Below are 13,465 nucleotides of genomic sequence, written 5' to 3' on the forward strand. Positions count from 1 at the left end.
CTGCGGAGCTAGCAACGGAGTCGGACAGCGATGAGGCTGAGGAAGAAAATGGGCTAGTCCTGAAGGCTGGGGAAGGCCCGGGTGAGGGCTCTGCGTCAGAGGCAGAGGTGAGGCCAGGGCCATCAGGGAGTGATATGTGGACTCCGGAGCCCCCAGAGCCTGACAGTAGTGAGGCAGAGGAACACGAGGTGCCTGTTCCTAATGCACTCATGAGAAGAGCTGCCAGAAGGCAAGAGCAGCTAAAGCAAAGAGGACGATTTGGAAGTAGGGCCAAGAGATTATTGGCCCCTCCCATAAGGCTTAAAAGACCAGCAACGGCGTTTGGGCTCTTTACTGGAAAACAATGTTGATAGAATTGCTCCTTGTCTTGCTACGTTTATTTCTTGTCGGCATCTTCTGCTTTTGAACTTCTGCCAAGAAAAGCCTTTGGCAGTTTGCCTAATTAGACCAAGGTTGGTGATAAGACTAAAGAATTGTGTTATGAAGAATTTGCTTTGATTTAGTTTGGACTATGCTGCGAATGAGTTAATTCTCTGCTGTTGTAATAAAGTCTGTTTGTTTCTGAACTGATTGCGTCTACTACTTGGGCCTGGGTCACAACAAAGTGAGCCTCCTGCCCCCAACAGTCTGGGTCCTCATTTTACCCACCTCGGAAGGATGGAAGGCTGAGTCAACCTTGAGCCAATGAGATTTGAACTGCCGAACTGCAGCTAGCGCTCACCTGAAGTGTTGTACTCCAACCACTGCACCACCTTGACTCAAAAGCAAACCTAGCTCATTTGAGGTTATGTAAAAATCTGACTTCTGCCATTGCATCCATAAATGGTAGGAGCAAGGCTCAATTGGCTTTACGGTACACATTGCATCAGGGCATTAAACAGGTTGGTTTGGTGATGGCTTCCTGACCTACATGAACCCAAGCAATTGTGAGCTTCATCACCACTTTTCATACTTTTTTTTTTTTCAGTTTCCCTCTCTGGTAGTATCCTATCCACATACTACCCAGGTCAGTCCTTTTTTCAGCTTTTAAGCCTAGATGGCCAAACGCTGCCATTTGCCAGGCCATTCCTTTACTAAGGGTGTCAAAAACGAAGCATCAGAAAACAAGTGAGAGATGATTTATAAGATTTTATTACTGTTGATACTTGAGAATTTACATGAAAACATCATTCTGAAAAGATTCTATTTCGTGGTTGGGAAGTGGGGGTTATTCTGGGATCCTTTTTAGGCAACAATGGGACTCGGACATATGGATATGTTCACAGAGTGACTGTATGACTCCATATGAGCATATTATAAATGTCACAGAAGTACCAACAGAAGACAATATTCTAGCACTGATGATGTTACTTAGCTGGGTAATGAAACGTCTGCAAGAAAACACGCATCAAGGACCCCACTGTCCCAGAAGTGGACAGAAATTGAAAGATGTTCAGAGGTTAAGATATTTGGAACGGTCCATTCGAGAGTCAGAAAATTTCGCACCTAACCCTAAAACAGGCCTCCCTTTTACTGAGATTATTTTATACTGAGATTTAACTGGGACATGATCCCCCAGCACTATTTTGAGTATTTCTTACCCCAAAGGCAGTCTCATTGAGTCTAAAAAACGCTTACTGCCTGGGAATATTTTCCAAAGTAGTTGGATACGGTTGGGGATATAAAAGAGATGTACTAATACATTATGTTTTTCTCTTTTTCATGTTTTTCACTAGGGGCAAATCACGCTTGCATTGCCTGCAATAATGCCCTGGATCCAGTCAATATAATCGAAGACCTTGGTGTAGACGCCGGGCTCAAGAACTTGGGCACAAGGAAAGCCCCCCCAAGATACAATGCCTTGGATCTGTCCATTACAGATGAGGGGTCCCCCAGAATCACCCTGTTGAGAAAAAGCAAACATGGAACATCACGTTACTATCTATGAATGGGAAGTGGAGCCAACAGTTCCCTTCCATCATCCAGTCCTATATAGCCCCAAATGTTTCACTTTGGTGTTCCCCAATCCAGGATCCTTATACAATTTAACCCCTAGAGTTTCCCCCACCAGCATCAACGGTATCGGGAAGTCTTGAAATCCAGACACCTAGAAGGCACTGGAGTTAGAAAAAGCTGTAATTTGGTATGTATGTTTCTACAAGATGCCTTCAAGGCAGAGGTGGGTTTCAGTAGGTTCTGACCAGTTCTGGAGAACCGGTAGTGGAAATTTTGAGTAGTTCGGAGAACCGATAGTAAAAATTGTGACTGGCCCCGCCCCCATCTATTCTCTGCCTCCCAAGTCATAGCTGATCGGGAGGAAATGGGGATTTTGCAGTATCCTTCCCCTGGATTGGGGAGGGAATGGAGATTTTACAGTATCCTTCCCCTGCTGTGCCCACCAAGCCATGCCACACCCACCAAGCCACACCCACAGAACCGGTAGTAAAAATTCTGACTGGCCCCACCCCCATCTATTCTCTGCCTCCCGAGTCCCAGCTGATCGGGAGGAAATGGGGATTTTGCAGTATCTTTCCCTTGCCACGGCCACCAAGCCATACCCACAGAACGGTAGTAAAAAAATTTGAAACCCACCACTGCTTCAAGGTTGGATCTCTTAACAGGAGTGTGTGTACGAGTGCCGAAAATCTGAAGACCAGCCACCTGGTCTTTGGGTTTCCGGCGCACACATGCACACCGGCCAGCTGGTCTTCGCGTTTCCAGCGCTTTGGCAAATGCGAAGATCACCTGGCATGCCAGATAGCAGGAAAGAAGAGCAGCTGGCGATGGCACGCGTGCCCACAGAGTGGGTTCTGCATGCCACCTCTGGCATGGGTGCCATAGATTCACCATCACGGTCTTATAGCATTGGAAACTGGCATCGTTTCTTTAGGAGAAGATGATCTGAGAAGGGATCATCTTACCTTACATGAATCTTTGCCTCCTTCCAGTTCACCTGCACACAATATGTTCCCTGACAAAAATGGGTAAGCTGTTTGACACACCTCATTATCCAGTATGTTAATGTTAACACAATGAGGAACTTCGGGATAAGACACTGAAAAAATTAAAAATAGGCAAAGTTACATAGCTCCACCTTTCACAATTTACCTCCTAGATACCTAGAGCTATATATTCCCATTGTCTCCAACCAATTGAGCTTATCGCACTGCTTGGGGGTAGAAAATATTGTCTTTCAAAGCTGTCCAAAGGGACTCCTGGAAAAAAATAGATATAGTTAAATGTTTGCAAAGGATGGTTTTTGTCAAGATATTAATAGGTTTTAAATCAGGTGATGGGCATTTGAAGGCTTCTCAAATTCCTCTGGCACTCTACGCAAAGGTTGCCTTGCGGGAAAGGTAGGACTTTTGCTAGTTCAAGGCTCATAGAACTGATCTCGCATCCTCTGGAGATGATCTAGAACAGGAGTCTCAAAACATGGCAACTTTAAGAGTTGTGGGTTTCAACTCTCAAAATTCCTCGACTTTCAGACTGAGACTTACATATCTGAAGATGAAGCAGGCCCATAAGCTTGTATTGTGTTCAAGAATAAAAAGCCAGGAATCTTATCTAAAGCAGGGGTCTCCAACCTTGGCAACTTTAAGACTTGTGGACTTCAACTCCCAGAACTCTGTGGACTTTGTGAACTTTGTGAACTTTGTGGACTTCAACTCTCAGAACTCTGGGAGTTGAAGTCCACAAGTCTTAAAGTGGCCAAGGTTGGAGACCCCTGGTCTAAAGGATCCCTTGGGAAGGGGTAGATAAGATGGAAATAAGTCTATGGAAACAAAGGAAAAAATATCATCGGAACCAGACAAAACTGATCCTGAGAATATGGAATTAAACCCTATCCCAGCTAATAAATCAAGAACGTTTGAGGATAAAAAGGGGTCCTAAGGCTCGCCCACTCCTTGAGTCATCTTTGGATCCACAACTTGAGGAGTTTCTGTCCCTCTAGCTCAGGGGTGTCAAACTCGCGTCATCACGGCATCAGTGACGTGAAGTATCGGGACTTTTTCCCACTTTGCTAAACCAGTGGGGGCGGGGCCAGACTGTGACGCGTCCAGCCCGTGACGCGTCAGCCCACGAACCGCAAGTTTGACACCTCTGCTCTAGCTGGTGCCTGGAAGCCTAATTGACAAGGATGTGTCTAAAGATGGACAGGGGCATGTTGTATACGTGTGAGAGAGATCAAATATACATCGCAAGAAGTAAACTTTTGCTGTTACTTTAAATTCACGGAGAGCAGTTGGTAAATGTACCCTGAAAACTTCCTCCTTGGGAGAATCCTCCATTTACCAAATGGACATTGGCCAGTCACAAAACACCCCATTATCAAAAGTAATCAAGCCACGCAAGATTTCTGATTCCCAACAGCACTGCTGTAAATAAACCTGATCCTAGAAAATAGGTTTGTTTTTTCTATAGAGCATGTTAGTCCCTTATTTATTTCTTTTATTCCAAGGACCATGTGCAGAGGTGGGTTTCAGCAGAGGTGGGTTTTGACCAGTTCTGGAGAACCGGTAGCGGAAATTTGGAGTAGTTTGGAGAACCAGTAGTAAAAATTCTGACTGGCCCACACCCATCTATTCTCTGCCTTCTGAGTCCCAGCTGATTGGGAGGAAATGGGGATTTTGCAGTATCCTTCCCCTGGAGTGGGGTGGCAATGGGGATTTTACAGTATCCTTCCCATGCCACACCAACCAAGCCATGCCCACCAAGCCACACCCACAGAACCAGTAGAAAAAAATTTGAAACCCATCATGTCAGTGGGTTATTTTCTTGTTGCAAACCCCCAGAGCCAGGACTGATGAAGAAATGGAATCTTAGGGAACTCCATTGCCCATCCACATTCCAATCTTTTCATGGGTGACATCAGACATAGTGGGATCCTAACCCTGGTTGATAGCAATAGCTCTTAGACTTATATACCGCTTCCCAGTGCCTTTACAGTCCTCTCTAAGTGGTTTATAAAGTCAGCACATTGCCCCCAACAATCTGGGTCCTCATTTTACCAACCTCAGAAAGATGGAAGGCTGAGTCAACCTTGAGCTAGTCAAGATCGAAGGAATCGAACTCCTGGCAATGTGAGCAGTTAGCCTGCAGTACTGCATTCTAACCACTGCGCCACCACAGCTCATGTGGTGTTTGATGCTTGATGTGACATCAACAGCTTTGTCTGAGAGTATTAGACGGCGATCCCTACCTTCAGGAGACGTGATTGTGCCCCAGCCCATAATACGGCAAACTGAGCCCACACTGGGAGGGCGGGAGGGCAAGCTGAGAGGTGCGATGTGCGTACTATTGTTCACAGAACTGTTCAGCCTGATCAACATGATGTCCTGGTTCAATATGGTGCAGTTATTGGTACTGAGACAACACAATTTTTCCTTCGGGACCCTTATCTGCTCATCCTCATAGTGTACGTGTATGTTATGCACACCAAGCTTTATCTGGATATTTTCTCTACAAGAAAAACAACAAAAAGTTAAGGAGTCACTTAAAGTAATCTCTAGATGACTTGGGATGGTACTTGACCTTATTTTGGCCTTCAAACAGGATCATTAGTGCCAAACAAGAAAGGGCCGTAACTTCTCCAATTTTATTTTTTTGGGGGTGGGTGGGTGGGTGGGGGGAAACCTGCCTGAAACCTGGAAGAATTAGAGTCAGCCCATGCTGACAAGACTGAATTAGATGTTCTAGAGATCTGGATTCGTCCAAGAAATTTAGTCAGGTGGTTAAATCTTTTAAATGGTTAAATCTTGATTGCAGAAAATATGACTTCAGTAACAGAGTTGTTAATGCTTGGAATACACTACATGACTCTGTGGTCTCTTCCCAAAATCCCAAAAGCTTCAACCAAAAACTGTCTACTATTGACCTCACCGCATTCCTAAGAGGTCTGTAAGGGGCGTGCATAAGAGCACAAGCGTGCCTACCGTTCCTGTCCTATTGTTTCCTTTCGTTATATCCAATTAATATAGTTATTACATACCCATATTTATATATATGCTTATATATTGCATAGTTATTTCCTGCTTACGCTTATATATACTGTGTGACAAAATAAAATCAATCAATCAATCAATCAATCAACTATTTCCGTTGTTTTATGCAAAATCTTGAAGCATAGTGCTATTTAGCACTAAGCAAGCTCAGCATAGAGTATGAATCCATCTCTTTCCTGACTTGGATGTGCATTGTGTGAATGTGGCGCTCATAAACTATAGGTTTATGTGTTAAAGGGTTGAGATAGAACCCATGCGATTATGGTACTAATGTTATGATTTTGTATTGCGCCCGTCCTCTCTCAACCCAACCTATCTCAAAGGATTGTGGGATAGATAAAGGCGAACACAAGATCTGGATGGTGCCCACTCTGCTCTTGTTTTGAAGAGCTAGGAAGATGTGGTGCTTCACCCAGGCCTTTGAAAAGGGAGAGAAAAGCCCCTCACTTCATCATGTTTTTATCTTTTATGCTTTATTGATTATTTTTTTTGAAATTTATTTTCTTATTGCAAATACCCAGAGCCAGGCAGCATATGGTTAATATATTCTGGTAGATTGCACAGTCAGTCAGATATTTAGACTGGATTTGCCATTTTTATCCACCTATTGAGTCCTTCACAAGGACCGGGTATAGGTTAGATGTTGCAGTTCCATGGTATTAAAGGGACTGTCACAGGATGTAAGCTGTTGCAAGTAAAGCTGCCTTTTGCAATTGACTGTGATGATTTTGTCAATGCTGATGGTGTTCAGGTAATGATTCAGATATTGTTGTGCTTGTTGTTATTGTATCCCAGAAAAAAAAAGGAACGATATAAATCCTGTGGTGTAGAAAAAGGAAATTCTACCATAAATATAAACAGCATTGCTCAAGATATAATTGTGAGGAGCAGGAGCAGCAGAACACTCATTCAAAATGCACAGAGAAGTCACTAAAATTAGCAGAAACTTTATAAAAAAATCTGGATATCTAAGCAAGATCTCCCTCAGCCCTTCCACGTTCTGTAATGCTCTCACCTGTTGCAGTGTGCAGCGGTGAGCACCCATTCCTGGTTGAGCAAGGTCCCAGAGCAGAACAACCCTGCTGAGTTATACAAGAGTACAAGGGAACGATGTTCACTTTCATTACATTCAGAACCTCCAATGATCCGATCAAGAGGGGTTGTTGCTGCAAAGAAACCAAGAAAGTTCATTACTTGGCTGTGGAGTTGAACAGAATTGCTTCTATTAGTAGTGTTTCTATCAGTATACTAATTTTGGAGGGGCACAGAAGACTGTGAGACACACAGCATCAACCCAGCTGAATAAAATCAGTTTATTTATTACAGTACGGATTATTTGCAAATTATACACATGACTATGCATAAATATATACACCGTGTTTCCCCGAAAATAAGACCCTGTCTTATATTTTTTGAACCCCGAAATAAGCACTTGGCCTTATTTTTGGGGAGGTCTTATTATTTTGGGCTCAAGCAGGAGACCCTATAGAAGGGGTCTGCAAACTTGGCTCTTTTAAGACTTGTGGACTTCAACTCCCAGAGTTCCTCAGCCAGCAGGAGAAATTAAGTACAAACAAAAAGGGATGTTTGACTTTCAAGCCTTGATTCTAAAAATTACTGTTCTCATAATAAAAATTATGTTGGAAACAGACTAAATAGCATGATTCTACCAGTCTGATAACTGAAATCAGGGTCAGCTAGTTTCATCAAAAGTTATGGAATATTTTGCTCTGCTTCTTCGATGCTCAAGAACTTAATGGTATCCCTACCAGTCAGATTATGCTAATCAGTTGAAGTAAGAAAAATAGTTCATATTAGTTTCTATAAATCTAAAATGTTTCTAAAATGCTTAGAAACATTTGGTCCAGAGTCTGACCTTGCTATATTGGATTGCTAAGCAAAAAAAAAAAAAAAATTAGGTGGTCTCATGGGATGGCAGAATAGGGGATAGTAGCCGAGAAAGTGGGGAAGAGTTTGATGAAAAATGGAATTTAATCTATGAATTTGGAAAGGAAGCAGATAACATTTGGATTTAGTTCACTAAAAACTGTTTGAGCCAACACAGATGGCAGTAAAATCCCTACATGCAAGTTTTGATATTTGTTTCAGAAGCAATGACCCATATGGTACAAGCTGTATAATGCAGCAAATCTAACAAAATGGGAGTTAGGTTAAATGCAACAGATTTGTTTTACCAGTTTGGACAAAAATCAATGGCTATTTCATACACCATATTTAAAAGACTATCCTAAGACTAAAAATCTCTCCCCGACTTTTTTCTCAAAGTATTTTATAATAAGTTATCTTCCTCTATTGAAGTCAGTTGCCACATAAATGGAAACACAAAAGGAAGCTGACTAAATTTGGGATTATATATTTTTAATTGGCTAGTTTTGCTGATATGAATCAAATGTATCAATTCATATTATTATTACACATACAGCAATGGTCTTCTCCATTCGCACCAACCGGGCCTTCTTCCCCCCACTCTCTACCTGTAACCTGCTTGTACATCTAGAGTTAATAATTTCATGCAGGTTTACTCATATAACTGGAGGTTTACAAACAAAAAAAAGACACTTAAAGCTCCATTGTCCAGGCTCTTACCGTAAGAAAGGCATAGTAGTATCACAAGGTTTGCTAGCACTCTGATCAGTGCCATAGTTCCAACTCGGCGTGGCAAACTGTTTGCAGGGACTTTAGAAAAAGGAAAAAAATTTTTGGCAACAATGCACAGTTCAAACTATTTGTTTAATCGCATTGTTCTCTTCCATTCCGAGGCCGAAGCACAGATGTGAAAAAAATTCCAGGTTCTCACCCTTATGTAACTTGGCTCTATGTCAGTGGTGTCAAACTCAAGGCCTTGGGGCTGGATCTGGCCCATGGGGTGCTTAGATCTTGCCCGCGGGGCTGCCCTGGAAACAGCAAATGCTCGGCCCGCCATGCCTCTGCCAGTGAAAACGGAGTTCGCGAGGACTACATGCAGGCCTCCTGAGCTCCGTTTTCTCTGGCAGAGTGTTGCAGGAGGCCGTTGCAGCCAAAAACGGAGCTCGCGAAGACCGCGGGCAGTACTCCCAACTCCGTTTTTACTGGCAGGGGGTTGCTGGAATTCTCTGCAGCCAAAAACGGAGCTCGGGAGCCCATTTTTGCTGGCAGAGCGCTTGGACCACCACAGCTGCCCCCGACATGAGTGACATCGAGCTGGCCACGCCCACTCTGGCCCCCCAACATCAAACACAACCCTGATGTGGCCCTCAATGAAAACAAGTTTGACACCCCTGCTCTGCATCATGCAGCCTGCGGCACAAAAGAACACTGGTAAAAAGACTGAATGCATATCTCAATACAAACAAGCAAAACCCACAACATGTGATCAATGCTGTCTATGTGAGGTACAGAATTCATTTCAGTTTTAGAACAGAAGGAAAACATTTTTTTTTCTAACTGGAAATATTTTAAGCCTCAGAAAGCCAGGGAAGTTAGACCATACAAAGGAAATTCACAGTCAGTTGATCAGTTTGTCTGTGTGGTGCGGAAAATTGACCATTCCTGTATTATGAATAGTGGTGGCAATTGATACTAATTTAAGTCCAACAATTTTGAGTGTTATGAGACTGGTTTGAAAACTCTCCACATTTTCCATCCTAGGATCCAGTTTTGGAAAAATGGAGATCAGGAAAGCTGGCTATGCACAACACTGGATGGACGGACACTCTCTACAGCTGCAATTTGTTTGAATTTGACTTAGTTAAAATTAGCTTTTAACCTTTAAATTTCATCCCTGCCAGATGCCTGGACTTCAACTCCTAGAATTTTGCAGCCAGGATGGTAATTGTGCAGAATTATGGAACTTGAATTCTATACAACTGGGGGAGGATACCCAGATATGGTTGTATATCATACATGGTATCAGACTGGGTTGTTGAAGGACACAGCCTCTCCCTATTAATGTCTGTCTGATCAGGAAAGGCTTGGAATTAGGCAACCCCACTTGGCAGAATACAGAAAGAGAGACATATCTTTCATGGTAACCCCGCTCATCCTAAGGTGGTTGTTGTTAGTTACGAAGTCGTGTCCAACCCATTGCGACCCCATGGACAACGTTCCTCCAGGCCTTCCTGTCCTCTACCATCCTCTGGAGTCCATTTAAGCTCACGCCGACTGCTTCAGTGACTCCATCCAGCCATCTTGTTCTCTGCCATCTCCTTCTTCTTTTGCCCTCAATCTTTCCCAGCATTAGGCTCTTCTCCAGTGATTCCTTCCTTCTCATTAGGTGGCCAAAGTATTTCAGTTTCATCTTCAGGATCTGGCCTTCTAAAGAGCAGTCAGGGTTGATCTCCTCTAGGACTGACCGGTTTGATCGTCTTGCAGTCCAAGGGATTCGCAGGAATCTTCTCCAGCACCAAAGTTCAAAGGCCTCAGTTCTTAATGCTCAGCCTTTCTTATGGTCCAACTTTCACAGCCATACATTGCAACTGGGAAAACCATAGCCCTGACTATCCTAAGGTTAGACTTCCCCTAACCCTTGTGGCGTTTTACAAGGCCTTAAAATAGGGGACCCTGACAACAGTAGAGTATCAATAGTAGAGACCTTCAAATTTCTAGGTTCTACCATATCGCAAGATCTAAAACAGGGGCTGCAGTATACCAGAAACTGGGCTGTGAAAACAAGCAAAGCCCCATCTGTGGGATGCAGTCAGCACACAAAACCACGTCCCCTGCAGAAAAACCTCTCTCCATGGAACCAGTGTCTGATGCCCAAAAAGTTGGGGGCCACTGCCTTAAAATGCATGGTTTTGTCACCACGTTTCAAACGCATAGTAGAGTTTATACAGTAACAGAATCAACTGCTATCGATGGTTCCCTCCCAGCTGCTCACTCCATTTGTATAGTTTTGTAGTTTTAAATTGATGTTAGCCTCCCAAAGTCATGAATTTGAGATGGATGCCCATATTCATTGAAATACATTAATAAATACGATTAAACAGACCGTAGTCTAGCTATTTAACTATTTAACACCACAGACAATGCATCTATCATCCAAAAAGACCTTGATCATCTAACCACTTGGTCTAAAACTTGGCAACTCCAAATCTCAACCAGCAAATGCTCAGTCTTACATATTGGAAAAAAGAACCCAAACACTAAGTACATACTTGATGGACATTACCTTACAGATGACCCCCACCCCGTTAAAGACCTTGGAGTTTTCATGTCAAATGATCTAAGTGCCAAAGCCCACTGTAACTACATAGCAAAAAAGGCTCTAAGAGTTGTAAACCTAATCTTGCGTAGCTTCTTTTCCAAAAACACTACACTACTAACCAGAGCATATAAAACATTTGCTAGACCAATTCTAGAATACAGCTCACCTGTTTGGAACCCTCACCACATCTCTGACATCAATACAATTGAATGTGTCCAGAAATATTTTACAAGAAGAGTTCTCCATTCCTCTGAAAACAACAAAATACCTTATCCCACCAGACTTGAAATCCTAGGCTTAGAAAACTTGGAACTCCGTCGCCTTCGACAAGACCTAAGTTTAACTCATAGAATCATCTATTGTAATGTCCTTCCTGTTAAAGACTACTTCAGCTTTAATTGCAATAATACAAGAGCAACCAACAGATTTAAACTTAATGTTAACCGCTTTAATCTAGATTGCAGAAAATATGACTTCTGTAACGGAATCATCAGTGCTTGGAATACTTTACCTGACTCTGTGGTCTCTTCCCATAATCCCAAAAGCTTTAACCAAAAACTTTCTACTATTGACCTCACCCCATTCCTAAGAGTACCATAAGGGGCTGCATAAGCGCACAAATGTGCCTACCATTCCTGTCCTATTGTTTTTCTTTTCTTCTTCCTATATATCTATAGATGCTTGTATCTCCCAATATTTACTCATATATATGTTTATATACTATATAATCTTTTTATATGATGTTGTGACAAAATAAATAAATAAATAAAATAAATAAAATAAAATAAATAAACGTGGAATGCTCCCCCTCTCAGACTTTTACACTGTCAGACTTTATTAGTGTAGGTTATTGTAGTGAAGTTTAATTAAAATGAATAATCTTTAATCGCTGTGTTGGAAGAAAGTTCCCGAGTTTGTTCCCAGCTTGGAAAAACCATGTACGCTGAAAAGAAATGAATTCTTAAGCAGCTGCCAGAAAGTGGGATTCTTCAATGAAGGAAGGCAAAAAAGCAGGTGTGACACAACTCAAGCATTCCTGGGTTGCAAGCCAACTTGGAAGTGTGACTCTGAGCCTTTTATTCTTAATTCCACTTTGAAGCTCCTGTAGCTTGATGGGTTTAGTTGTGGGCTTCTAGTTAAAGTGATTGCCCTAGATCCTGTCTTCCTGCCTTAATGGGTTAATCCTGTTCCTGGGACTTTGCCTTTCCTATCCTGGGGGTTAATTCTGCCAGGAAAGAGGAAAAAGGGGAGTTCCAGGTGAGTTATTTTTAGCCTGATTCCCCTTATCTTAATGGCTCTGCTTAAGTATTTCTCTTGTCCACTCTGTTAGCAGGGCTGCTCCGTATTTTTCTTTCAACTGGTGCTTCTTGGTTTTCTTAAAGGGGGAAGGGCTGGCTTGAGTCTCTTGCCACTGTTTCTGGTTTCTGGTGCTATGAGGCAGTAGTGCAGGGGTCTCCAACCTTGGTCCCTTTAAGACTTGTGGACTTCAACTCCCAGAGTCCCTCAGCCAGCAAAGCTGGCTGAGGAACTCTGGGAGTTGAAGTCCACAAATCTTAAAGGGACCAAGGTTGGAGTCCCCTGCAGTAGTGGGTTTTAATTTTGGCTGCTACCGATTTGCTCGTGTCTGGTTGCTCGCACGTGTGCCACTTCTGTGCAGATGTGCCACTTCTGCGTGTGCACAGAGATGTCTGGGTGCACAGAGTCTCCCACGGTTGCCGCTACCAATTCGCCTGATTTGAGGCAAACCGGTAGCAATCCACCATTGCTATGAGGTCCTTGGCACTGTCCCCCTGGGGTACACTGCCCACAGCTGTAGGAAACTTTTTACAATAGAAATGTGATGAACGTCAGAAAAAAAACATGTGTGCTGGAAGCTACAGCAGCTGTGAGCTCCTTCTCTTTGCAAGTCTTCCATCCCAGAAAATTTCAGTATTTAGGTTATGTATCCAGTTTGGCCCCCCTGTTTAGAACAGTGGTAGGGAACTGTGGCCCTTTTATGACCCGTGGACTTCAACTCCCAGAATTCCTGAGCCAGTTATGCTCAGGAGGAATTCTGGGAGTGGAAGTCCACAAGTCATAAAGGGGCCATAGTTCCCCACCTCTGCCTTAGAACCTGAGTCTTACATATTAAAATGGCTGGCTCAGGAATTCTGGGAGTTGAAGTCCACAAGTCATAAGGCCGGAGTGGGGTGGGGCATAGTTCCCCACCACAGCTCTATAAGCAGCTACACTTTTGGGGTTTTGGCGCCAGTGCCGCCCTCAGCTGGCCACGTGA

General features: G+C 43.1%; 1 protein-coding gene across 1 annotated transcript; it reads right to left on the bottom strand.

Annotated features, from left to right (window-relative positions):
* Positions 1-1,711: 1,711 nt before the first annotated feature.
* LOC131204492 (snake venom serine protease-like) lies at positions 1,712-8,682 on the bottom strand. Its single transcript, XM_058195862.1, has 5 exons — positions 8,592-8,682; positions 7,000-7,150; positions 5,183-5,442; positions 2,901-3,034; positions 1,712-1,882 (listed from the first exon to the last, which is right to left on the bottom strand). Exons 1-5 carry the CDS (start codon positions 8,644-8,646, stop codon positions 1,712-1,714), a joined length of 771 nt encoding a protein of 256 aa, XP_058051845.1. The 5' UTR covers positions 8,647-8,682.
* Positions 8,683-13,465: the final 4,783 nt, after the last annotated feature.

This window comes from Ahaetulla prasina, chromosome 10 (assembly GCF_028640845.1).
Source record: "Ahaetulla prasina isolate Xishuangbanna chromosome 10, ASM2864084v1, whole genome shotgun sequence".
Taxonomy (NCBI): domain Eukaryota; kingdom Metazoa; phylum Chordata; class Lepidosauria; order Squamata; family Colubridae; genus Ahaetulla; species Ahaetulla prasina.

Bases quoted from the DNA above. Each gene is read 5' to 3' on its own strand.
- LOC131204492 (XM_058195862.1), bottom strand. From the start codon at position 8,646: ATGGCACTGATCAGAGTGCTAGCAAACCTTGTGATACTACTATGCCTT. The intron at 7,151-8,591 runs GTAAGAGCCTGG...GTTTCTTTGCAG, and splicing joins ACTACTATGCCTTTCTTACG to CAACAACCCCTCTTGATCGG. The intron at 3,035-5,182 runs GTAGGGATCGCC...TAATTTTTTCAG, and splicing joins CACAATCACGTCTCCTGAAG to TGTCTTATCCCGAAGTTCCT.